Here is a 26,711-nt window from a genome sequence, read left to right as displayed (position 1 = left end):
AAGCATGGATGGTTATGTATAACGTCTAAAGTTTCTAAAGAGTCTCTCAAAGTCCAGTCTACTTGGTATTGAAAATCCCATGTGTTATAGAACGGTGGGTCCACTATAAAGAAAACATTTTCCTTGTCTTTATATTTTTCATACAACTCTGTCCAATGACATCTCACAAACTCTATACCCTCAATATATTTTTCTATGTCCTCTTTGAAAACATTTGTATAGTTAAGATATAAAACTTTTGACATAAGTGTTTCAATGTCATGAACTCTTATAGCACCACTATATAATAGTCTAGCAGATATACTATCCCAGTCTATATATTCTGCTTTTTTCAAAACCTCTCTCACAATATTTTTCTTATCTAATGGTATACGTTCCATCTTACCTATAGGTATCTTTTCTTTTAACTCTTTCAACATATTGTTTGTGTCTGGAATATGTTTGAGACGGTCCATATAGTTGTCGAAGTCATTGCATATAATCTTTGAGTCTGGGAATATTGTATGACATAAATGGGATATATAGAAACTTCCACCGAACAAATCTACAAATGTTAGACCATTCGGTAGTTTCTTAAGTTCTCTCAATATAATATCTTTACATTTACTCTTATTTCCAAAGAACGGTAACGGAGGTTTTGTAAAATTCATTTATATATAATAATAAAAATGTTTTTTCCTGAAAAGTGACAGAAAAGTGACAAAACATGAAAACATATATAATTTGTGAAAAGCGACACAAAATGTGACATTTAAAAAAGTGACACCATTAATATGATGTAAATAACAACGGTTTTGGTTTTGTCACCGGCTGGTCGGCTGGGGTTCGGTCCTCCTCTTGGGTCTTGGGCAAAATTTCTTATGGGCTAGAGGGCGCAACGCGCCTGGAAGCCCCACCCACCTGACCTAAATCATAATTAACATCACATGTATATTTTAATTTAGGGTTGTTAAAAATATCAAAAATTCGCGTTTTGAAGACACCATGGTGTCTTATAATTTTCCCTTCCTTATTGGCGTGTAGAAATAAATGCGCCAATAGATTGAAGAAGAAGAAGAATTGTTTTTCTCTTAATGAACTTTAATCCTTTTGATATAAGAATATTAAAAACATTAATATAATTTCGATTTCGGAAATTAAATTTCCAAATTTTTTGTCGATTTCGGAAATAACAGGATCCCGCATCCAACACGCAACAACAAAACACAAAACACACTTTTTGGTTCTTTCATCGTTTTAATCGTAATTTATGTAATACATGATTTGGATAAATTTTACAAAAATAGAACCTATATTATATTCTTTTCAAAGATTCTTGCAAATCATCAAAAATAATTGTATTTTAAAAAACGATCAAATTATCCTTTCATTATTTTAAACTTAAATTAGTTTTTATGATTGACTAAAGCAATCATATTTATTCATCATTAAATAAACAAAAAAATAATATTTGAGAGTTATTTCAAAAAAACACATTGAATTTATTAATTTGTCTCAATTTCAGTATTATAAATTTTTATAATTTCAATATTTTGAAATACACTTTTAATATTTCAATATTTATGATATTTCAATGTATTAAGTGGTCTCAAATTGAGCTTCTCAAATATAAGTTGGCCTATTCAAATAATAAAATTAAATAATATTTAAAATAATAAATAAAAGTGATTGAGGTCATAGCAAAACGGCTGTTTCAGTCATTAATTCTTAAAAATAAAAAGGGTAAAAACTAAATACAATGGGTAAAATTCAATAGTGTCTGTGCTATCGTTCAATTTGAAGGTGTCTTTTGAAACCGCAAGACACATTGAATTTTTGAATAGTGTATTATGGTTTGACAGACACCAATGAAAAAAATAAAATGATATTTATTTTAAATATATAAGATCCTTATATAAAATATAAATATTTTATCGTTTTATTTTCTTGTTTTAGAAATGTTTTTTATTGAAAAATCAATCAAACTAACTCCAAAATAAAATTTTTGATTTAAAGACACTATGATGCCACCAGGCAAATCTTCCAAGACACCTATCGTCGGGAATCTAACAACCCTATTTTAATTCCTTCATCGAAGTTTTCCAAAAAAATTTAAAAAATAAAAATACCAAGAGTGAATTTGCTAAATAATTTTTCATTTTTTGATTTTCAAAATTTTTTTGGAAATCTGGAATGAGTTTTCAAGCAATTAAATACAGTGAAATATAATTTTTTTATGAGTGTATTAAAATAAGTATATTATGAGTTCACAACGAAAGGTTAACAGAAAATTATTTATCTTATATTGCTCAAATTTGCGATAAAAAAGCAATTTCAGTTCATAATAATCAAATAACAAACAAAATTTTAGTCATCAAGAGAGCCGAACAAAAGTTCTTCTTGTAATTTTTCATCCTGAGCTTTCTTTTCATCATTAACATGATGAGTAAGTTGCATTGACAAAACACGCACCTTGAGAGGTCTTCCCATCTTCTTAGTAACAGGTCTATTTGCACGCTCGATTGCCTGTTCAGTCTTTCTTCTCTGTTCGAGGAGTTTTTGAGCTTGTCTGTCAGCTCTCGCTTGATCTCTTCTTGCCTTCTCGATATGAGCTTGTGTCTCATTAACAAACTCAGGAGGAAGCTCTGCAATCTTTTTATATAAGACTTCAAGCTCGTTTTCAAGTCTTTCGAGCATTGTTGTTGGTCCGAAATCGCTTTTACTTCCGAAACACTTAACGTAAGCGCTTTGAATGTATTTGGAGAGTTGGGCAAGCTCATCATCTGTTGCGCGAGAATCTTGTTGTATGGCTGTATCGTTGCAGTTAAGAACTGCGATTGGATTAATTTTTTGTTCCGCATTTTCCATTTTTCGCTTTTCTTCTTGGGCTGTAGTAAGTTCTTTTCTAATATCTTCCATTGCACGATCACTTTCTTGCTCGAGTTCGCAACATTTCTGTATGAGAAAGAGATTATCAGATTCGAGTTGTTCAAATTCGTTAAGTAATGTTTGAGGTTCCTGGAAGCGGTCTAGAGGATTCTCTCCAGGAGGAGTAAGAGATTTGAGGAATTCGCTGTAGTTTCTGTATGAAAATACGATATCTTCGTTCTTTGTAATTTCAGCTTTTATGCGCGCGATGGTATCATACTTGAATTTAAGCTCTCTTTGCAGTTGCTTCTTTTCGTTAAGTGCTTTATCACATTCCTTTTTTGCTCTATTAAGCTCAGCTTTGAGTGAATTTGATGTCATATCGTATTGGTTATTAGTTTCTGCAATTCTAGCAATCTGAGTTTGTATAATTCCTTGCTCAGTAAGCTGTTGTTGCATAATACGTTCAATTTCTTTTGATTTTCTGCCAATTTTCAATTGAGCTAGTAAAATATCACGTGTTTGTTCTACAAAACCATGCATTTGTTGTCTCCTTTGATGTTCTGTAGCTACAGGCTTAATTTCATCAACTGGTTCTCCCATAACAGAATGCACACTTTGTAATCTTGGAAGATTTTGAGGTTGTCTGAATTCTATTCGAGTTCTTGAACGCTGTCTCATATCAGTCTTTGCTCTTTCATTATTTTCATCATTAATAGTCAATAATTTTTCATCTGGTGGCAAGTTATATGGATTTTTTTTGATGAGCTGGTTAATATGCTCCATGGTTAAGTGAGTCTTAGGAGATTTTGGATTCTTTAACATATGAGGAGAATGAATTTTACCAGTCATTTTTATCAAAAAAATATAAAAAAATAACGGAGAAAAATTCCCGCGCTGTCACTTTTGCAAAATTCCTCAATAATATACAATTGAAAAGGAGTGTTGTCCTTTTAAATATCAACGATAATTCTTATATATAACAATATTTATCCTTAAAAACATACAAAAATAAACAATATACAATATTTCAATACACCAAAAGAAGCTTTCTTAAGTTCAGGGCGAAAGGCTTCAATGTGTATGGCATAATGAAATAGAATATAATACCTAAAACAAGTGAGAAAGGCAATGCAGGCAAAGGCCTTTCCAATATCGCAAGAAAGATTAAAGTGATTGAAAGACCGAGCAAAACAGCTTCTATACATACAACAGAAGTATCCCAACCCTTTCTTGCAGCTCTACTGATTAAAATTCCGTAAAAAACGAAATCTCCCAATCCGAGTTTAATTCCTTCTTTCGATTCTAATTCAAGCGCTTCACTGTCATCTTCTGATGATGAACTTGATGAAGATGAAGAAGAAGATTCAGTTGATTGTTCAGAATTTAGTTCTTTTGGCTCTGCTGGATGTATTTTCTTTGAACCAAGTGGGAATTTCTTTGGTCTCCTCTTTTTATGCTTCTTATGATGGCCATTTTCTGGATCTTTCTCCAAAGGTTTTTTATCTTCTTGTTCATTAGTTTCTTGATTAGTCTGTTCGTTACTCTCGTGAGTACTTGGTTCATTGGATTGGTTATTCTCTTCTTGCTCGGTTGATCTGTCAATTTGGATTTCATGAGATTCTTCTTCCTCTTCAGGTCCATCTTTCCAGGTATAAGCTGCAGAACTATAAATAAGAGCAGGAATTGCATCACCACGCTCTTGTGATTTTTTAATTAGTAATTGTAAGGGACCACGTGGACATAATACAACGCAGATATCGTAAATGACAAGCATACCTAGAAGTAACCATACAGTCCAGTCTGGAAGGAAAAGAAAGACACAGCAAGTCATGACAGAAATTAAAATCAAAATGATCTGAGTAACAATCTTTGGGGCACGCCAAAATACAGCCATATTTCCAACAATGACTATATTTAAGAGGAAGAAAACGACAGTTATCCAATCAATCGGCCAATTTTCTAAACTTGGAATTTCACCAACTGCTAGGTAAACATAATATGAAAGAAGTAGTGTAACTGCTATAACCATCCATACTATAATACATTTAGTACACCCATAGTAATATAAAAGTAATAATACAATTGTAACAAGGAAAATTCCAGCAACTAGTATAACAGCAAGAATAATTGCCCATTTTGTACTAATTCCACTCGATGAGGATGATGTACGTGTGAAAACTGTAATAGTTCGATCGATAGTTGTATTTAGGAAAGATTGTTCTTTTAAACGCGTAAGAAAAACATCTAGTAGAAGAGTAATTACTACAGGGATAGCAATCTTCATAATCCTTCGAGCATAAAACTCGAGGAATTCCGAGATTGTTACTTTAGTTCCCAAAACTTTTTTCTGCCTTTTTGTTTTATAAAAAAACGAATAAATCGAATAATCATTAGTACTCTAATAGTAGATGATTTTTTATATGAGTCGCAAAAAAAATGTCAATAAAATTGAGCACCTTATTTTTTTCTGGAGTCGTAATGAAATGTTCATTCTTCTTGATGCAACTATGCGTACACTATAAAGCGTTTCTATTAGAAAACAGATGAATAACAAGTTCTATTTTAAATTTTCTTTTTGAAAAAAATAAACAAAAAATAAGACTAATATAAAGAATTTCTAATGTCTGTAGCGATCATGACTATGCTTTCTTGAGCTCCTTGAATCTCTTGAGTCCCTCGAGTCTCTAGAATCTCTTGAATCTCGAGAATCTCTAGGATCTACAGCGTAATCAGATGTTCTGTGGAAAGGAGGATTGTCCATTGGCATTGGAGGCAAAGGAGGCATCGCGTTGATAGGAAGCATGTGAGGATATGGGTGAAGTGGAACAGGAAAAATGAATGGAGGCTGTTGTCCTCTTGTTGGATCAATGAATACATGTCCTAGTGGAGGATATTTAGGTGGTTCGAATCTTCTTGATGTATCTACACGTTTTCTCGGATCTTCTTCAAATCCTCTTGATTCACTGCGTTTTCTTGGATCATCATATCTATTTGAAGGTTCCCTTGGATCTTCTTCAAATACTCTTGCATCTCCACGCTTCCTTGGGTCATCATATCTGTAAGAATCATTTCGTTTTCTAGGATCTTCTTCAAAATCTCTTGAATCACTGCGCTTCCTTGGGTCTTCTTCAAATCTAGTTGAAGATTCATTTCTTCGTCTGGATTTGTCGTCATAATTTCTTGAATTTTCTGATCTACGCCATTGATCAGGTTCGTATCTGCTGGATTTATCTCCATATCTATTAGAATCGTAATCGCTATCTCTTGTATCGTAATCTCTTCTCTTTGAGTCGTAATCGTTGTCTCTTGAGTCATAATCTCTTCTCTTTGAGTCGTAGTATCTATCATTATCTTGCATACGGTTTGAATCATCGTAACGCTTGTAAGAGTCATCGTATTGTCTAGAATTATCGCGATTTCTGTCATCATTTCTATTATAATTGTCAGAAGGTCTATTATCTCTACGGCGAGCTGAACCGCCATCATCTGGACGCGGTTGTCTGATTTGTGGTTCGTATTGACTTTTTCCAAATTGAGATACCATGTTTTGGAAGATTGAACGCGCTGATTTCTTTATATCATTGATTTCATCTTGAGTGAAAACGTTTGGATCGGGTACATGTGGTTCCATTGGATCATTTGGTAGAGTTTCTCCTGGAGGTTTTTCTTCTGGATTGTCGCTATCAGATGCTTCGGAAGACGAACGATGATGTTTATGGTGATGGTGGTGATGATGACTGTGATGCTTACTATGGTGCTTTTTTGACTTTGAATGTGAAGATTTTTCTTTCTCTTCATCTTCATTTGGAGATCCCAGTGGGTAATCTTTGGGTGATCCTTCGTTATTATATTCTCCTGCTGGAGTTTCATAATTATCATTAGTTTGGCTATTTTCATAGAAATTATTCGAAGGAGCAGGCTCTAATGAAGCATTTAGAAATCTTTTGAGATCTGAAACTAATTTTTCTGCATCTTCTGGGAATAATTTTATCATTTGGCTTTGAAATTCGTCAAAATTAATCGTTTGATTTTTAATTAAATTGCGAATAATATCATAAAGATCATCTTCTTGGAATTGAGCAGAAGTTTCCGTTAGGATCCAATTTGCAATGCTATCAGCAGTCAAGCTTCCAATGGAAATTTCGTTGCTCATATGGATTGTCACTTTTTACCTCACTAATTCTGACATTCGAAATCATTCAATACTTACACCGGATTATCTTTAGCATAAGGAGATTGCATGTGTATTGATTTTTCAGTTAGGGGAGCATTTTGATCGCGATTTTGATTTCATATTTGCATTTTTTTTCATGAAACATGGAATTTGCTATGAAAAATAGCGTTAATTTAGCTTATTAGACATATTTCGTTGTTAACGATAAAAAGGGAGATTAAAATCTTTCATGCAAAATCTTGAAATGGATGAACTTTCTTTCCTGGAGGAATTGTCTCAAGGAGCCGCTGATTTAGAAAATCTTGAAGACGCCTCAGTGGAAGAGATGCTTCAGCGTCCTGTTACTTTTAGACTTTTCAGGACGGCAGATCCTGGATTGGTAGAATTGTATAGTTTTATTTTCTAACATCAGTTTTGTAAGAAACGTTGAAGAATTACTTCAACTAACATTTTATTCTGAAAAGAAAGATTTAAGCGCGAAAGCATTTTCAATATTAGAACATTCACTTCCAGAATTAACGAAAGCAATGCTTGCACACCAAAGATTTATGAATGCAGTATTGGGTGTACTTCCACACATCGATGAAAATCCTTTAATTTTACCGAGATTAAGTTCATTAACATTATCAGGTTTATTGATCGATCCAAATGCAATTAAAGATTCATGCGGCTTTATTCTACAACTCGTTACATACGCTGATGATGTTTCCGTGTTCTCTCTTTTCGAAGCACTTTGCGGACCAAATGAAGAGCTCAAAGAAGTCCAGCAATGGCTCATCGACGTAGGATTTATACAAGTCCTCATCAAAGAACTCGAATCAATGTATTCTCCCGCATTGAAAAATTGCGGTAGAACAGATCACAACGGATCATTACTTGTCGCGTATTATAACATCATTAAGATTGCCAGCTCATCAAAGATACTACGAAAGGAAGTGAAACTCTCTTCTGTTCTTGCAGTTTTGAACAGAGATTTGGGAGAGCTTCCTTCTTACATCGAAGACGCAAGATGGGAAGCTATGGCATCCCTGGCATGCGCAAAGACATTCGATGTCATGAGAACTCTTTTCCAAGAGTCAGTTGAAATGATAACAGATCCAAAACGAGTCAGAACAAGAGCATCAGTATCTGCATTACATATTCTTGCATTTATGATCAAATTCGATCCAATTATACCAGAATTCGTTCTTTACGCGAAACTTCCGAAAGTTACAACAGATTTGATGAAAGCAAATCCAGATCATTCGATATTACATGCAGCTGCAACATATTTCTTAATGTCTTGCCTTGAAAACCCTGTTACGATGACAAATACGATGAATGAAATTGCATCTTTCGTTTTGTACTCAATGAACCAATCAAATAGAAATATTGCAGCTACTGGAATGAATCTGTTATCAAAAGTGTCTGATGCAGAGAAAGTTAATGAAGATATTTTCAATGCAATGAATGAAGTGCCTGGATTTGTTAAGGAAGTGAAAGATCCGTTTGCCGTTTATGTTAGATTGCTAGATGATGATTATGGAGGACCAATGCCAATATTTAGCGTTGATAATGCTAATAAATTGGCTTTGCTAACTATGAAGATGATGCGCGCATGGTAGTTTTCTTATATTGTATTAGTATAAAATATATATCGTTTGTTTTTGAAATTTTTCATTTTTATTTTAAAGATCTTTTTGATGGGAACATTAAATTGAAATAATTCCTTTAAAGGTATTGGGGGAAGTTTCATATATTTGGGGTGATATTTTACACATAAGTGCGTTTCATGGTTCTCAGAAAATACTGCAATATGAAGTGGAGTAAATTCTTTTGAAATTGTGTGGTATTTCACAGAATTATCTTGATTATTATAAAAATAGAAATTTAAGAAATGTAAATCCGACATCGTTCATCGGTTAGGATAAGCGGTTCTCATCCGCTGGAGCGGGGTTCGACTCCCCGTGTCGGAAAATATTTTTTCTTTTTCCTGCTGAAAGCTACTATTTTCAATGAGAACATTTTTCCTTATCATTATCAAGCACTTGTGAAACAAAGAAAGCTATTTTCTCTACCATTTTCACTCAACATCAAGATATATTTTATCCAATTAATAGCAGTGATCAATCTTTGATATATTGACATATTTTGTTCAGCAATCCTAATTCTATCATAAACATAAGCCTAAAGAATGATGAGGCAAATTGAATTTCAAAATTTCGGAATGTTTCCATAATTCCTCAATTTAACAATGATTAATAGCCTAATTCCACAAGATTAAAATTATGTCAGCTCATATTTCGAGAGATGGAAAGTACCGTCTCTCGAATTGTCCTCCCAACTACATTTTCGGAAGCTCAAAACCTTACGAAACGGATATGGGATGATATAAGAGATACTTTGCAACTAAAAAATCAAACAGAATTAGCAAAATGGATATCAGATTCCAAAGATTATCTTACAACATTATCAGAAGTCAAAGATAATACTTCATTGTTAAAACTATATATAGGGCTTACATCCTTATGCCATTTTTTTCTCGATAACCTTTCAGAATTATATCCATTATTCGATACTCTTCTTTCAAGTCAAAACTCAAACAACATGTTAATATTTTCGAATTTTATTGCAAAAGTAGCCCAGAAAACATGCGAAACTGATGAAAAATTTTCCAGAAGATATTTAAATAGAGGCATAGGTCTAATTAAAGCACGTACTGATAATACATCCAACATGATGGGTTTATTTTTAATAAGAGAAATATCTACTCACCTTCCATATTTTTTTATTTACAATTATCCAGCTGCGAATCAACTTCTTTTGCCATATATTATATCAACGAACGATTCAATACGAACACTAGCACTCGATGTATTTACCAAATATATATCAATCCTCACAAGAGCTCACGGAAATCGACAACACAAGCTAACTATACGTAACACATTTAATTATGCAATGAATTTACTTAGAGATCAACGAAAATATTCTACACACGGAGCTTTAGGCATAATGAATGCAGTTATTTCGATGAGATTATTTCCATCGGATGTACAAGCTTCTAAGTTCTATACAGCGATATATCCATTCACGAAGAACAGAGAGATGATTATTAAAGCGCTTTCATACAAAGTAATTTCACTTATTTCATTGATTGACGCAGATTTTTTTCTAAATTCGATTTGGGAGTCATATTTAACAGAACTAAATGATTTATCGAAAAGTCCAGATGCTATTCCACCACTACTCGACATTATCTTCAGTTTAATCAAGTTTTTGCCTCAGCCAAAGAAAATAATTAATAATAATTTAATTTCTTTATTTTTAACAATAACATATCAAGCAACAAACTTATATTATCCAATGATTGTTGATATTATAGCTAAAATCATTCAAATCGATCCAGATTTCTTCAATATAAATACTTCGATGTTATTTAGCATAATAAACCCAGTAATGTTCGAAAGGAAGTTTATAGATTTATTTCCAAAGTTAATTAAAGAGATCCCACCACTAATTAAACAGTTTTCGGAAGGAATTTTATTTAAAATTGCAAATGAAGTCACATCGAGCGGCCAAGACTCATTAAGTGCGCTCAAACTAATTCCGCTTATTCCAGATATTCCATTTGGATACAAAGAAGTCCTTTACGAAGCCTCAACAAGTTATTTATTTTCCAAAGACGGAGATTTAAGGGTTACTGCTTCCAGGGCTATATTATATCTAAGCTCCAGCCACAGATCTCTCGATCAGATCCTTAAAATACTCAGTTCCACCCTGTCAGAACCTTCACCCGAAATCAAAGTCAGTTTTATTGAAATTTTTGATGAATTTTACTACGAAATATTAGCGCAAAAACCTGTTTTGAACTTCCTTGAGATCCTTGCGAAAGATGACTCTCCACTTGTCCGCATTTCCGACTACAATTTACTAAAAAAACTCCGACCATTTAGTCCGATCCAAGTTGACGTAATTTTGCGACACGCGATTCGATTTCATTTCATGAACATTGTGTGCACGAACTTAGTCTTTGAACGGACAAAGTACTTGCAGTCATTTCCAGCCTTACTTGAAGCAGCCAACCAAATGATTCCGATGTATTCAACACTAGTTTTACCTCTTTGTATCCACATATTTTCAACAAGAGGAAAAGAAGTTATAAGTGTCCAGACAGAACATGAGAATCAGATGACATATCACTTGATAGAAGTAATACAAGTCATTCTGAGAAACAACAAGGAACTCATCCTTCCTCACATCAAAAACATTTTCCCTTTGTTCACTTCTATACTTGGAGAATACTCAGACAAACACATAAAGAAAATCATCATCAAAACATTCTCTAGTTTCGTGGAACAAAGCGAAACTCCACCAGAAATTTACTCAATTGCGCCTCTCCTGCTGGAAAACTTGATGAATATCATAGCAACATCGAACTCTACATTACTAAGAGTAAGCGCAATCAACTTAATTGGTCAATGTGGAGCTGTAACTCCGCAGAGAGTATTCGGATCAAAAAAATTTTCTCAGAGAGTAGTTGATACTGACTTCCACGACATATTCAAGCTCCAGGATCAACAGTCGATCAACTCGTATTTCGGACAATACATTATTAACAGATTACACGCGATGGTCGACGACAGATCTCTCTCTAGCCTTAGAGAAAAGACATTAACTGTAGCAATAAACGTTTTGGCATACATGGATGCTCCGAATCCTGCTTCTTTGGAAAAAATTATTAATATTGTGTTACAATATTTGAGAGAAAAGATAGATAGTCAGAAGATTGTAGCTCTAAGTCAACTGGAAACACTAATATATATAACAAAACAAAGAGTTACCCCTTACATTCCTGAAATTATGAATGAAATTAACAATATCTGGATGAACCCTTTCCTCGAAAGCATAATATCCGTTGTAACAGCTTTGGTTATTGTCATACACACAGATTTTTCCGATTTCTGGGGCCCAATCGTTCCAAAATTGCTAGAAACTTTGGCTTCTGCTTACATTACAAAACCTATTGTCACTTTTTTATGTTTACGACTTGTTGCATTATTAAGTCCTATTTCGCAACAGATTTGTCAACTTGCATTGCCACAGATCTGCTCAATTATTTCTGATGATTTAGTTCAGAACGAGACGAAAATAGGAGCTTTAGAAAGTTTGTTGTATATTTCACAAAATGGAAATCCATTGAATTTCATTGCTGCCATTTTCTCTGCTCTTTTCGGGATATGCCAATCGAATAGCAACAAAGACGTGTATAACTTGGCAAGACAAGTCTTATACACTTTGTTAGTTAGAATTGGTTCTTCAAGCAGTTTGTATATTTACAGAATTTCTGATTTGTTTATTGATGATCAAGAAACGAAAAACAACTGTTTGCTGATAATCCAAAAGACAGAAGAAACAGAGAACTTACAGATCACTGACTTTCCTTTCATTCAAAAGTCGAGTTTGAACCAAATCCACGCAAAACTTCCCAAAGTAAATGATTTCGATCCATTGCAAATCATTTATTTCTTCAAATTGAGGGAAGCTGAATCAACAACAAGATGGAACAACTGGTACAGAAAGGCATTGTTAACATTGATATCTTACGCGCCTTGTCCTGTTGTTTCTACTTGTGTTGAACTCGCAAATGTACATCAACCTTTAGCTGACTATCTTTTCTTTCCTGCTTTGTTGAGTACTTGGAAACAATTGTCTATTGAATTCAAGTCATTGTTGTCGAAGGAATTCAGCGAAATCTTGCATCATCAGCAGATACCGAATGAGATATTGGAAAAGTTCATTACTATCTGCGAACTGATGGAGAAAAGCGAGAATCCTTTGCAATTTGAAACACAAGATTTCTTGACTTTGTGTACAAAGGCAAAATTGTATTCTCTTGCTTTTTACGATGCACAGGACAAATACATGCAAAATCCATCGCCTGAAGCAGCCATTCCTATCATTGAAATTGCGCACCAAGCGAACAGATTGTCTGCTGTTAAATCTTTAATAGAAGTTGTTCCGAAAAGTCAAACAAAACACATGTTGATGAGATTGGGACAATGGGATTTAGCTTTGAGAGTTTTTGGTGAAATTATCGATTGTCCAAATCCAGAAATCGAAGATTTCAGTAGCTATCTAACTGCTGCATGCAATCTACATAGATATGACTTGATCTTGGACCAGAAAGACAAGTTCGACCAGTTCACAAAACAAGAACAAAAGAAAATCGCATTTAATTATGCATGTGCGAGTTTCTTTGTAAAAGAATATCAACAGATGCTGACTTATTCATTGGCGATGGAATTGGATACATTGGAAAGCCATATATTACTTGCTTACGCATTGATCTTGAATAACAACATGAAAAGAGCTGAGAAAACAATTAATTCCGCTTTCAAATTAATTGCACAACAACACAGCCAAAAATTCAAATCTTTGTATTCCCAAGTATATCCAATTATTGTACAGTCACAGATCCTTTACGAACTGACAGAAGTCATCAACTTCCAGGGAAATCCTCCTTCAAAAGTCTGGAGAAACAGGTTCATCAACTGCGAGCCAACAAGTGAAGTTTTGTGGGATATTTTGAAGCCGAGATTAGTTTATGCACAAGATGACACGAAAGGATTCATGAGAGGATTAACAATATTTTTACATGAAAAACAGTTTAACATGTTCAATTTCATGATGAAATTCCAATACCCGAATTTCAACACACACACAGCATCACCGAGTATTGTTCTCCAATACTTAAGATATCTGTGGGCGTTGGGACAAAGACACGAAGCATTGAGAATGTCGAGGAGTTTGATGGAAGAAAATCCGAAATTGACAAAATTCCCGAGTTTGATGATTGAATACACGGATTGGATGTTTATTACTAATGGACAGAACGTGCAAACACTTAACGATGTCGCTCAAATCCTTGAGAATCTGATCAAGGAAATATCAAATCAAAGAGGTCCTGCAGATCCTTCAATTTCTTTACTGAATGAAAAATGGGCAATTGCCAATTTTATGCTGTTCAAACAGGATAAAAGCAACATGAACTACGCAATCAATGCTATAAGAGGTTTCGTGCCTTGTATAACTGCTCAAATCTCTGTCAATTTCGTTGATTTGGCTCAATTAATTTCTGTTTTCTTCGAATCTGTCATTGACGATCAAGTTTTGAATGTAACTAGTCAGATTTTTTCAAAAATTCCTCCAATTAAATTTGTCGATGCCATTCCACAGCTTATTTCACAACTAGGACATGAGAACCAACGTGCTGCAGACATTTCAGGCGAAATCATCAAAAGTTTGATGAAATCTTCCATCCAAAGTTTAGTTTTTCCTCTTTATGTCGGAACAGAGAGCGCAAATGACAATTTGCACAAGAACTGCAAGAACTTGATACAATTAGCTTTGAGGTTCTTTCCAGATATAACTAGAGAAGCCAAGAAACTTCGACTTTCTCTTATAAATGCTGCATCAACATTGTTTGAAAAATGGACAATGTTTGCGCCAGATTATTTAGAAACTTTGATGGATAATGTTTCGAATCATGTTTGTCCAATGGACAGATTGTTCTTGAGATTGAATTTCGAGAACATTGAACAGATAACTAACATATTAAGTGCAGGAGGAGATCCATCTTATTTTGTAGAATTAGTCAAAGCTAATTCAGAGAAATTTATTTGTTCAATAGATAATATCAGATTGTGCGATGTCACTGAGAAAAACACAGAGATAAATGTCTCACATATATTAGTTCCTGGCGGACCTCCAAGTGTCTACATTGAGAAAATCAAAGACGCTTTGGAAGTATTGCCTTCTAAACAGCATCCGAGAAGATTAGAAATGATTGGAACTGATGGAAAACAATACATTTTCCTGTTGAAAGCGAATGAAGATTTGCAGTTAGATTTGAGAATGATGCAGTTCTTTTCTTTGATTAATACTTTAGTTAAGAAAGATTTTAGTTTGGCAAGCGATTCGATATCTTTGAGATTATACAATATACTGCCATTGAGTACTGACATTGGTTTGATACAATGGATTGATGGAAGCGATGCTTTGCATAATTTGATTACAGAATACAGAGTTTTCCATGGAATTGATCAAGTTATTGAAGGTCATATGATGTGCCAGAAATCTATCAATGATTTCAATAACTTAAGGCCAATACAAAGATTGGAAATAATCAATGAAACAGATGTAGAAACATCTGCTGATGATTTGAGAAAAGTTTTTTGGCTAAAAAGTCCGTCAGCGGATGCTTGGCTTGAAAGATCACTTCACTTCCAGAAATCAATGGGAATTTCATCGATTGTAGGTTATATTTTGGGTCTTGGAGATAGACATGCCTTGAATATAATGATAGATCGATCAAGTGGTGAAGTTATTCACATCGATTTCGGAGACTGTTTCGAAGTTGACATGAGAAGAGTTGTTTTTCCTGAATTGATTCCGTTCAGACTGACAAGAATGATTATTAGGGCCTTCGGTATTGGGGGTGTGGATAGTGACTTTAGAGCTGTCTGCGAACGTGTTGTGAATGTAGCAAGAGAGAATTCGACACCTTTGAAATCTGTTATCGAAATGTTCTTGAATGAGCCAGGAGAAGATTATGATAACGATGAATACACAAGAGAACAAATCATTTCAAGGCTATGGGATAAATTGAACGGAAAAGATTTTGATCCAGAAATTGCATTAAGTGTTCCTCAACAAGTATCGGCATTAATAGAAGCTGCCCGCAATAAATATAACTTGGCACATCTTTATAGCGGCTGGTGTCCTCTTTGGTAATTTATATTTTATATTTTTTTTTCTTTGTTTGTATATATTAAATTGTAATAGTTCAATTAATCATTTTTATATCTTATTTAATTTGTGTGACTTCCTAATGATAACAGTTTTATTTCCAGGGAAGCGTAATACCTTTGGGTCGAAAAAAGGGGGATACAAATACGACTCCCATGTATAAATTTTAGGTTAAAAAATAAGAGTAAGACTATAAATAATATGGAACAATTTGTTTCCTCCAAAAACTTAAATTATGCTAGCTTTTTGTGCGAAAAGCAAATGATATCAGCAGGAATATCATTACGACTCACATAAATTAATGCGAGTTGTCCATGATTATGCATGATATGCTGTTCATGTTATGAAATAACAAATCCCATCATTTAAAAAGGACATCATATTCATTGAGAAATTAAATTGTCGAACAATCCAAAACGGATTTTAAATCTAGAATTAACGCAACATGTTTATTACAAATATATAACATAATACATGAATATAAATTACAATTTCAAATTGCTAAATTTTGAATAGGATGGAGCTGTGATGGGACAGAACTGCAGCTTGCTCGAACTTTGCCCATCTTTGGTGTTCTGACTCGGGCACGAATTACAGATGGAACGTTAGGCTTCAAAATTAAACGAGATCCTGATAAAACTGATCCTGTTTTTGGTAAAAGTTTCTTGTTGCTATCAATATCAAGACATGCGATATAGTCCATCTGCAAAAGTTGATTGACTGTAGGACGGCTTTGAGGATCTGGAGAAAGACAAGCCGCAATTAATTGAACTAACTTTGAGTCAGCGATACAGGCCGTTGAATATTGCCCTTGGAAGATTTGAGCAATTAATTCATCGGGAACAGCCGAGTAGAATGGATATTTTCCTGTAGCAATGAAATATATTGTAACTCCAAGTGCCCATATATCTGCTGCTAAAGAATCATGAGCTTGGCGTCTGATTACTTCGGGTGCCATAAAATAGATAGTGCCTACACAAATGTTTGATGTCTTGTTTTGACCAAAGATCGAGGATAGGCCAAAGTCTGCAATTTTGACTCTTTGGTAGTTATCTATTAAGAAATTGGAAGGTTTGATATCACAATGAGCAATGTTATGATCATGACATGCTTTAACGGCTAAGATAAGGCTCTTAATTAAGTTTGCGGTGTCTTTTTCTGAGATATTTTGAGTAGTTTTGATGTATTTTTCGAGATCACATTTGCACAATTCCATTAGCAGATAAATATATCCACCAAATTTGTAATACTTGTATAGTGCAACAATAGAAGGATCTGAACACCTCATCATGCATTCAATTTCTGCTTCATTAAAAATGTTCTCTCTGATTTTTTTCAGAATAAACTGGGAAAAGTATTGATGACTGAAAACAATGAAGATTTCACCATTACCACCACTTGCAATCTTCTCTAAAACTTGTATGCCCTGAGACCTTAAGTATTCTAGTTCTTCAACATTCATTTTTGAATATTTCTGAAAGCTGTCAGAAAAAACAGTTATCTTGAAATAATGTATAAACTATAAATATCAATTTTTATTAGTTTTTTTGGATTATAAATAAATTGAATGCAAAAATCAACAGGATCAATGTTACTCAGATACATGCAATAATCAATATTTTAATAATTTAAATCCTATGGATTAGATGGGTTCTCAAAATTGTCATTTTGTAAAAAAGCACAGCAAAAATTTTGTGTAAATACGATTACCTGGAAAAGTTTTACACTGTTTCGTATTGAACAAAACTATGATTTTTTTTCGAACATATACAAATTCTGTAGTCGATAAATTTTTTTCATTGAATAATGTAAAATCGAGCGTTATCGGGATTAAGAATTCCAATTTTAGGAAGCATAGTAAATCCATATTTAACTATTTTGGCAAAAATATAAAATTATCAAAATATTTTTTTCAATGTCAGGCAATATTACATGAAAAGTGTCGTACCTCATAGTTGTTTAGTTGGATAACTCTTTTAAATAAATATGATAGAGTTAGCCAGCTATAATAAGCAGATAATTTTGTGTGAATAACCTAAAATTCCGTTTAGGTTACATACGAATCGAGTGTATTTGAAACTTTGACTTCGTTCATTCTGGAACTCCTTATGGAAAAGTAATGTATTCAGAAATTTAATATGAACTTTGTGATTCAAGCAATAAAATAGTAAATATTTGAAATAAACTAATTCTTTTGACTCTCGATAACTACCAATACATTAGAAATTGCTATTCATCTATATTATATTAATTCATTATTATTGTTTTATATACAATTGACTTGAAGATATTTTGATTCCAACAAAAGGAAATGAACATTGTAATTAAAAATACATAATAACAGTACATATGCAAATAGGCCATGAGCTTATAAATCCGACTAAATACAACATTATAGACAAGATATCTACATAATGTAATTGACCAAATGCCTTTAATAACTATTTAATGCAAATTGAGACAAAATATGCTTAGACTGATGAGAACTATTATAATTTATTTACTATCAGATATTGTTGAACAATAATGTTATGCCACGCGGATTATCTTTAAAAATCAATACACCCATTAGGAACATAAGCATGTAGAACAGTAAAAAAGTATTTCTTGATCGAATTTCTTGATTTCAAATTTAATATTAGAATAATGAACCATGGCATTTTAATTTATCACGATACATACTACAGCTAATCTATAATTGATAATCCCTCTGTTATAGAAAGTCACAAAATCATTTCGATAGGCAGCCCTAATGCAAAAAGTCTTTTCGCAATCATTGGCCTTAGAAGCTTATATTGAATATGCTATTTGAATTCCGGGTTTATCATAATTACTCCGTTCAGATAGAGTCACTTTTTAGAATTAAGCACTTTTTCAATTTTTTGAGAATTATGAATGGAGCGACACTTGCAATTTTAGTTGCTACATTTTTGGCAATTGTCATTGTTCTTTGGGTCGCAAATTGCACAGGTTGCTTCAAGAGCAAACCCGCTGTAGAAGAAGTAATCGCGAGTGAACCTTTAGTTACAGTTTCACCTGTTGTCGTAAGCAATAGCGTTATATATACAAATCCAAATCATACACCTCTCTTGCAACCAAATCAATATCCTTCAAATGGACCTCTCATTATCGATCAAAATGCTCCTCCACTTCCTACTTCCGTCGCATTTGAATCAGCCGACTTTCCATCTGTTACACAAAAAGCTCAGACTACAATGCAATCTACTGAATTTCCTTCAGTTACTCCAAATATGCAATAGAAATTTAGATCAAATAGTTAATATTCTCTTTGTTATATTTAAACTGTCTTTATAAAATCATACAATCAAACTTTTACCTAATCATTTTGTCCAATTTTCATAATAAATTTTGAAGATAAATTGAACTTCCGATTTAAGGTTTGAGAATGATATACATAACACCAATACTATTTCTTTTACATACCGTTTCAGCTTAATCTTGAAAGAAAAATACAAAATGTTTTATAATATACGAATAGGCTATTCAAATTTAATAATTAACATTACATTGAGTTGATCATCCAGAACTGAATATAGATCGGACACCATTATGATTATCGGAAGATTTATATTGATCAAGAGTTATAAATTTCATAGTATTTTTGTGCTTTAAAAGTACAAATAAAAAGTTTCGTATTAATCAAAACCCTATAAAGCATAAATTAACTTTTTTCTAATCTTGAAATTAAAGATTTATGCATGTTTGCACCTGTTTCCGTGATTCTTATGCACAGCAACCAGTAGTATAGAGAATTCTAATACTTACACTGATTCCAGATCAGACGTCACTTTTTCTCAGAAAATGAAAGAGAATCCTATTTTAAATCTAATTAATTATAGAAACAATATTCCGACATCAAAAGATCCAGAGTCAGAAAGATGCTTGGCAATAATTAGATCTATTCCAGTTGTTGACAAGCAAAAGTTAATTAGATTCTCTGAAGATACACAACAAATAGAATCTCTCGATAACATTTTTGAACTCGCCCCACTTAAAGCAGAGTTTTCTGCCGAAACTTTATTCTCAGTAATAAGCCCAGACTTTAATTCATTTCAAAATACCGAAATGTACTCTATTATTTTCCAATATTTATCACTAGGCTGGTATCAAACATTTACTGCAACTCAAGATCCTATACAAATTTGCAATCTTTTAACTATTTTTTCGAATATTAAATATCCTGAACACGAAAATATGAATTGCCAAATATTTCAATTAATCTGCACAAAATACTTTCAAGAGGTAAATAGAAAATACAATGATAACGTCGTGAAATTAATTTTCAACCTTATTTATTTAAATAAATTTCCAACACCTCAATACTTTCCAACGATGGTATTAATTTTTCGAATGGTATCAGGCTCAGGGAATCCACCTCTCATAACTGAAATGATTGATCTCATAGAACACATGACTGTCAAAAAATTCAACATATTATATGGACCAGACTTGTCATCTCTAGTTATCGTATTACAACAAGAAATAGCAAGTATGAATCTTAAAGCTTTTTCAGCGGTTTGCCGAATTTCGAATTTTTCTGAATGCAAAATTTTAAATGACTCTTTCGTTTTACTACCATCAGTCTTCTTTGCTTATACAGTTACTAATACTCCGCAAAATGCTCCTTACCAAATCGAAAAACAAAATATCGAAAAAATCGAATACTCTGATGAACTTAAGAAGTCTCTTTTCGATGAACTGAAACAACCACCTTACGATGACCTTGATTATGTCGTCACAATCTGTTCACAAGTCTATCAAAAATCAATTGAAATTTCTGAAGCTCTTTTTCACGCAACACCAGAAATGCGTGATGTTTTCTTCCAGAGTATGTTGAATCTTCTTGCTACTGTTCACCAATTTGAATTTTTGATTGAATTATTTAACTCATTTTTTGTAATCTTGAAAGCGACGGCAACTCCGGCCATTCTAACAGGGGTTATACCCAGAGTCATTACATCGAAGATATTTAATCCAGAAGAGACTATTTTCAGCGAAATTCCTGTCAGAAAAGAAATTCTCGCATTGAGAAGGCTTTTCTTCGAAGATATACGTATGATCAGTCCAGAATTAATACTCACAGCCTTCGACAGCAAATATCCAATACTTTTCGCAGAGAATTTGATCAGATGTCAGATTTGCGGATTTTTACCCAGTTTATTTGTAGAAGATGCATTACTTATGAAGATCAACTCCGTGTTTGTTAATTTACGAGGCTTATCTAAGAATATTGAGTCAATTAGATCTCAAATTGCAATTTTTTCTTTTCTTTTATGGCCACTTTACTCAGAATACACATTTATCAGGTGTCTTGAGCTTTCTTCCTTCAACTCCGCCTTCTCCAACAACATGTACGAGGTAGAATTGACGAAATACACTGTCAGAGCGTTGAGGGACTCATTGAGCCAAATAAACACAGAAATAAATGTTTCTGGAGTTGCGAATTCATTTTCAGAAGCATGTCAGATGTGTTCCAATGATCCAAACAACGAGAGATCATCACTTTTGGCTTATTACATCACTGAATGTTTATCTCAGAGCATACATGAAAAGATTGCAATGCAATTCGAGCCTTGTTTATATTCTTTATTTGTTTATTTGTCGAAGAGCAAGAACAAGAGTGTTTTAAGTAATTTCTTACGTTTCTTTTCTTTGATTGTCAGAGTCAACAAAAAAATTTTGGAAAATTCTGAATTTATTATGAAAATAATTTCTGTTGTTCATGGAATTGATGAAGATGGATGCTCTAATGAGAGTTTCTCTATATTATATTCTATTTTAACAGAAGGAACGTGCGCAACAAACATCTTTCTGATCAGAGTTCCTCAGTTTTTGCCGTATTTGGTCGCTGCTGTTGGAATTAATTCTAAAAAAGTGGCAGAATTATTTACAAAATTTTCTTTGATTTCGCAGGATTCTGAGTACAATAAATCAATGCTGCATGAAGGCGGAATAGATATAATTTGCATGCTGTACATAAATGAGGTGATCGATAAAAGTGACAGAAAAGTGACAATCACTTTTGGCAAAATCAATTTTATTTTAGAAATTGATGCTGAAACATGGTCTGAAATAGCAAAACCATTGATGTTCTCTATTTTTAGATCAAAAAGTAACAATCAAATAGCCAATTTGATTTCACTTCACATTTCAAAAGGTGGTTGTTTATCAAATGATTTATTATCTGAATTACATTTGATGCGGAACCAGATATCAAAGAAATTTACAATTGGTTTGACTCCACCGCCTTTTGAAGCAAAAATTCCAATGTCACTTTTAAATGACGGTTTTACTTTATCGTTCAAGATATATATTGATCCATTGACATCTAATTTGAGCACTGAAGAAGTCAATTTATTCAATTTCTCTATACCTAATTCCACTTTTTCTTTTTATTTGTCACAGAAAACAATTTACGCAATGTTACACAACGAAAACCAAGCAAAAGTAAGAGTTGTTTTAGTGAACAGAAGCTTTTATCCGGGAAAGTGGAATACTGTCCAAATTGGAGTCAACATGAAATCAAAGCCAATAAGATTCCATCCCATTTCTAACCAAGAACACTTGAATGAATCTGATTTCGTTGGATATTCTTTCATTGAAAATCCAATTTTGGCTGTTTGCGACGGCGGTTCTAGTTATTCTTGTGGTTATTTATCAGATATTGTTTTGTACCAAGGATATTCAGATGATTTGATACAAGCAACACGTCTGAATAAGATAATCGACTTAAATGAAGTCCTCAAAGCCAAAGAAATAAAAGTTGATGACCAAATTGTAAACACGAAAATAAACTATTGTCAAAAAGTTCCTTACACTTTATTGGAGAGTTTGGCAAGAGCGAACAACACTGCAACCATCTGCAAGTTCTTCGAATACCAAGACCATTCCGTAGACAACACTTTAACAGTCATAGAAGTCTTGTCAACAATTTTCAAGGCAAGTTCTTTATCACAAAGATTGTTTAGATCTGTACCAAATATTTTGGCGTCACTTTTTAAGAACACTTCACTTTTGACTGTAGAACTTTACAAAGCCATGTGGAACTTATTCTGTACTAGTTTAACTGATGGAAGTCTCAGATCAGAATGGTTGTTTTCTTTGATTTTGAACACATGGCTTTGGAATCAATCAAAAAGTGACAATTTCATTTTTATTTTGAATCATTGGATCAAAATTGTCATTCCTTTCTCAACAAATGAGATAAAGAAGAAGAAAAACTTGTTTAAGACATATATGGCACAGTACAAACTCTTCTTCTGTTTCGATGCAAGAGGAAATCACGAACATCGTCTTGGACAAACAATCTTTGATACTTTTTCAAAAGAAAACCTCAAAACATGTCAAGATCTTTTCGTTTTGCTTATCAAACGCTTGGCATACGTGAATATAACTAAGAATGATTTGAATCTTTTGTTCTATTACATTTCTAGTTCGAGAGATAACAAAGGAACAGTTTTACAGCTTCTTAAACTTGTTTTAGACATTTGTCCGGCCATTGTCAAACTTCCTGACTACGATGCTTCGTGTTTAGCTTATTTCTTGAAGTCGAAAGACATAGATATTGTTGAACTCGCTGTTTTGGTGATTTACAATTTATCTGGAGATAAATTAAGTCAATTTTTGTTATCTTCGGCTTTGCAGATACAAATTGACACATCAGAGTTGTTGAATAGACTGTTTAATGATCTCCAGAAGTACGAGAACTTATATCTTTTGTTGATTATTTTCATGTTGAAAGGAAATGTTGATATGAAACCTTTGGCAGAAATTCTTCAGAATTGGATAAACGAAAGGAAGCAAATAAAGACGCAAAAACAATGGTTTATTTGGATATTAATTGCAGCAATACAGAAAGAAGATGTAATTGATGTTTTCAGTAATTTCATTGCTTATGTTTTGTCTCGATCACCAAGCAGAAACAAAGAACTTAATGACATTGTTAATTTCGCAAGGTTTTTGGGAGTTTTGACTCCTTACAGCTCTCAGAAGTTTTTGGAGAGTTTCTTTATATCTTTGGGATATTACAAAGAATACTTTGATGATACATTTACTACTTATATTGCTGATATTTGTTTCACTTCTTCTATTTTCCATTTCACTAATTTTACTCATAATTTTTATTTGTTGCAAAAGTTCAGTGAAAGTCCATTTAAAGACTTCAACATTTACCAAAGTCAGGACTCTCCTTACCAGAATGAATTGAGTAATGTAACACACTTGGAACACTTGATGTGTTACGATATCTCTCAAATGTCAATCAACTTTTTCATTGATCTAAAAAGTGACACGGGTATTTGGTCGCAGAAATTAATTGCACAGATTAGCTATGATTTGTATAAGAATGAGAAGTTAAAGAACTATTTGTTGTTGTTCATTGATGATTCGAAATTAAGTCAAGAGCCGAAAATAGAATTTACTCATAATTCTCTTGAATTTTTCGAAAAATTCCACAAAGAATACGAAAATCGATTCAAATCGACATTTACAGAGTTTTCTAATGAGTTCAGAGATATCCTGAAGAAGACGAAACAGTTAATAACTGATACACAAGCGTTTCCTTCTTTGGCAGACAATGTTTTCGGTTTGATTCAGCACGAAATGGAAAAGCCGCAAAAAATGAAATCACAGAATTTGGAAGAAAATGAAAGGGTTAGAGATAAGAAGACATGCATGAACTACTGTGCAATGAAGCTGAAATATCCATTAATGATCAAAAAGAAACAGCCAGTTGCACCTGAAACAGATTTGGTTTATATCCAAACTTGTTCATTGATTTCCAAAAAGAATTCAAGGGAAATCTCGTTGAGAATTATGAGAGATTGCGTCTATTTAGTTGGATCTTCTTTCGTAAAAGCTTTCACAATACAAATGATCAGAGTTTTGTTGACAAGAAAGCGTTCTAAAAGCGAAACAGCTGTTGAATTCTACATTTCCGATGGAAGATCATATTTAATTGATCTGAATCCAACTGATTCATCATCATTCGTCAAGAATTTCATGAAATACATGGGATCAGGACAATTCGTGCAGTCAATGCCTTCTGCTGAATTGTTCATGTCATTCCCTTTGACGATGGATTGGTCAAGAGGAGTTTTGTCGAATTTCGAGTATCTCATGAAACTCAACATTTTGAGTGGGAGATCATTCAACGACAAAAACCTTTATCCTGTATTTCCAAGTGTTCTTAACTCTTTGAGTAATTTCTCTGCACGAGATATTACGAAATGCACTTACAACGAGCCATCGCTTGAAAGAGTCCTTAGAACACAGCCAAAGAATCCTGTGAGTTTGGAAGAATCTGTTTGCAAGAACGGCTGCATTCCTCCTGAATTCTTTTACTTGCAATCTGTTGTTTGTCAATCAGATAACGTGAATTCGTTTGACTTCATTTACAAACATAGAAAAGCTCTTGAATCTGCGAAAATAAGAGCGCTTATTCCTAAATTCATCGACAACATTTGGGGAGTTAAAGGAAATTCATCGTTTGGACACAGACAGATCTTCCGCAAACCACATCAACCTTCACAGCTTCTTAAAGTTGAGAAAGCGAAGAATATTTCTTATAATATCAAGGTTGAAAAAGATATTTTGTACTGTGCGACACTTAAAACGAAGAATCCAATGCATTACTCATTTATGTTGTTCCTTGAAGATGGAGATATCTTTGTTTATTCATTTGGATTCCAATCCGAGTTCCATGAGAAGAAATCCAGCAAATTAATGTCATTAAACAAAGATTTGAACTGTTCTTATTCCCACAACAATAAAGGAATTGCAAGATATTCGCCTGAAAACAAGAAGATCTCCATATTCAAGGAAACGAATTTGGAAGTCGAACACAACTTGTTTATCGATGTTTCTATCATTGACTATTGCGACAAGTCATTTATTTATACACAGGATTGTTGCACAGTCCAATACGCAGCAGATAGAACAAGGAAATTGCAGCCAATAACTTTGTATAATTCTACACAAAGAATTAAATTGTTGAAAGCTCATGAACACGCGAAAATATTTGCTGTCGCTTTGGATGATGGAACTGTGGAAGTTCATTCATTAGTTGACGGAAGATTCGTTGGAAAATCATCTTTGTCTTGTCAGCCTCGTCATTTGATAATAACAAATAATTCGGCTTTCGTCATTTGCACTGGCGACAGCGAAATTTTGGTTTTATCAATCGATGGAGATGAAATTAAAAGAGCGAAGATAGATACACCGCTTCAATCTGTCTTCACATTCTCTGATCTTGTGGACACAGATTATATCTGTGCAGAAGATGCATCTGGAAAATTGGTTTTCTTCGAAGCAATGTTCCCTGAAAACATGAAAACAGCTATTTTCAGTGTAAAGGATTTAGTGTTCGCAACTTATAACCAGCTTAAATCTGCTTTCGTAACTGTTGACGCAAAGGGACATTTATCTATTACACCAGCTATACTTTAATTTGTTATTTATATATATTTGTTTTAATTAAAAATACTTTCATCTATTGTTTGAGTAAATTTAAGATTTGTTTTTGTAATTTTTTTAAAAAACTTCTCATGATAGAGTAATTTTTAGCCAATATTTATGCAATATTTTCATAAAATATAAAAATTCCTTTGTCCATGCAAGCCAAACATATATATCTCATATAAAGTTGCAGATAAGCAGAATATCTGCATCAAAATATGATATCTCATGCTAAATTAGGCTCCAATACTAGAGAAAATTGAGATTTTTTATGCTATTATTTGATTTTTTTCACAAACGATCGTATTTTTTATATTTAATCAAGAGAACAATATTTGATATATTGGAGAGTCCTTCTCATATACTACCATAAATGTAGCAATTCTTTATGTACTCGTAATGGATTCAAAAAACAACAAAG

At 33.2% G+C, this 26,711-nt stretch overlaps 8 protein-coding genes and 1 non-coding gene across 9 annotated transcripts; 5 read left to right on the top strand and 4 right to left on the bottom strand.

Moving 5' to 3' along the window:
* Nucleotides 1-1,834: 1,834 nt before the first annotated feature.
* Nucleotides 1,835-3,699, bottom strand: TVAGG3_0002280 (cilia- and flagella-associated protein 100 family; the record flags this gene model as incomplete). Its single annotated transcript, XM_001312404.1, has 1 exon — nt 2,347-3,699. The coding sequence occupies one exon, from the start codon at nt 3,697-3,699 to the stop codon at nt 2,347-2,349; it is 1,353 nt and encodes a 450-aa protein (XP_001312405.1).
* Nucleotides 3,700-3,819: 120 nt separating this feature from the next.
* TVAGG3_0002270 (presenilin family) lies at nt 3,820-5,219 on the bottom strand (the record flags this gene model as incomplete). The annotated part of the gene is made up of 1 exon (XM_001312405.1): nt 3,878-5,134. One exon carries the CDS (start codon nt 5,132-5,134, stop codon nt 3,878-3,880), a length of 1,257 nt encoding a protein of 418 aa, XP_001312406.1.
* A 61-nt stretch (nt 5,220-5,280) lies between these two features.
* TVAGG3_0002260 (uncharacterized protein) lies at nt 5,281-7,014 on the bottom strand (the record flags this gene model as incomplete). Its single annotated transcript, XM_001312406.1, has 1 exon — nt 5,468-7,003. One exon carries the CDS (start codon nt 7,001-7,003, stop codon nt 5,468-5,470), a length of 1,536 nt encoding a protein of 511 aa, XP_001312407.1.
* A 241-nt stretch (nt 7,015-7,255) lies between these two features.
* On the top strand, nt 7,256-8,660 carry TVAGG3_0002250 (uncharacterized protein; the record flags this gene model as incomplete). Its single annotated transcript, XM_001312407.2, has 1 exon — nt 7,552-8,628. The coding sequence occupies one exon, from the start codon at nt 7,552-7,554 to the stop codon at nt 8,626-8,628; it is 1,077 nt and encodes a 358-aa protein (XP_001312408.1).
* Nucleotides 8,661-8,907: 247 nt separating this feature from the next.
* TVAGG3_0002240 lies at nt 8,908-8,979 on the top strand. Its single transcript has one exon. It is a non-coding gene; the product is annotated as a tRNA-Glu (tRNA).
* Nucleotides 8,980-9,313: 334 nt separating this feature from the next.
* TVAGG3_0002230 (protein serine/threonine kinase protein) lies at nt 9,314-15,799 on the top strand (the record flags this gene model as incomplete). Its single annotated transcript, XM_001312408.2, has 1 exon — nt 9,314-15,799. The coding sequence occupies one exon, from the start codon at nt 9,314-9,316 to the stop codon at nt 15,797-15,799; it is 6,486 nt and encodes a 2,161-aa protein (XP_001312409.2).
* A 508-nt stretch (nt 15,800-16,307) lies between these two features.
* On the bottom strand, nt 16,308-17,276 carry TVAGG3_0002220 (protein serine/threonine kinase protein; the record flags this gene model as incomplete). The annotated part of the gene is made up of 1 exon (XM_001312409.1): nt 16,308-17,276. One exon carries the CDS (start codon nt 17,274-17,276, stop codon nt 16,308-16,310), a length of 969 nt encoding a protein of 322 aa, XP_001312410.1.
* A 1,309-nt stretch (nt 17,277-18,585) lies between these two features.
* Nucleotides 18,586-19,467, top strand: TVAGG3_0002210 (uncharacterized protein; the record flags this gene model as incomplete). Its single annotated transcript, XM_001312410.1, has 1 exon — nt 18,706-19,074. One exon carries the CDS (start codon nt 18,706-18,708, stop codon nt 19,072-19,074), a length of 369 nt encoding a protein of 122 aa, XP_001312411.1.
* A 169-nt stretch (nt 19,468-19,636) lies between these two features.
* Nucleotides 19,637-26,316, top strand: TVAGG3_0002200 (aggrephagy protein; the record flags this gene model as incomplete). The annotated part of the gene is made up of 1 exon (XM_001312411.1): nt 19,637-26,281. One exon carries the CDS (start codon nt 19,637-19,639, stop codon nt 26,279-26,281), a length of 6,645 nt encoding a protein of 2,214 aa, XP_001312412.1.
* Between the last annotated feature and the right edge of the window lie 395 nt (nt 26,317-26,711).

The sequence above is a fragment of the Trichomonas vaginalis genome, chromosome IV, assembly GCF_026262505.1.
Source record: "Trichomonas vaginalis G3 chromosome IV, whole genome shotgun sequence".
Lineage (NCBI taxonomy): Eukaryota > Parabasalia > Trichomonadida > Trichomonadidae > Trichomonas > Trichomonas vaginalis.
This window is presented reverse-complemented; position numbering and strand designations above follow the sequence as displayed.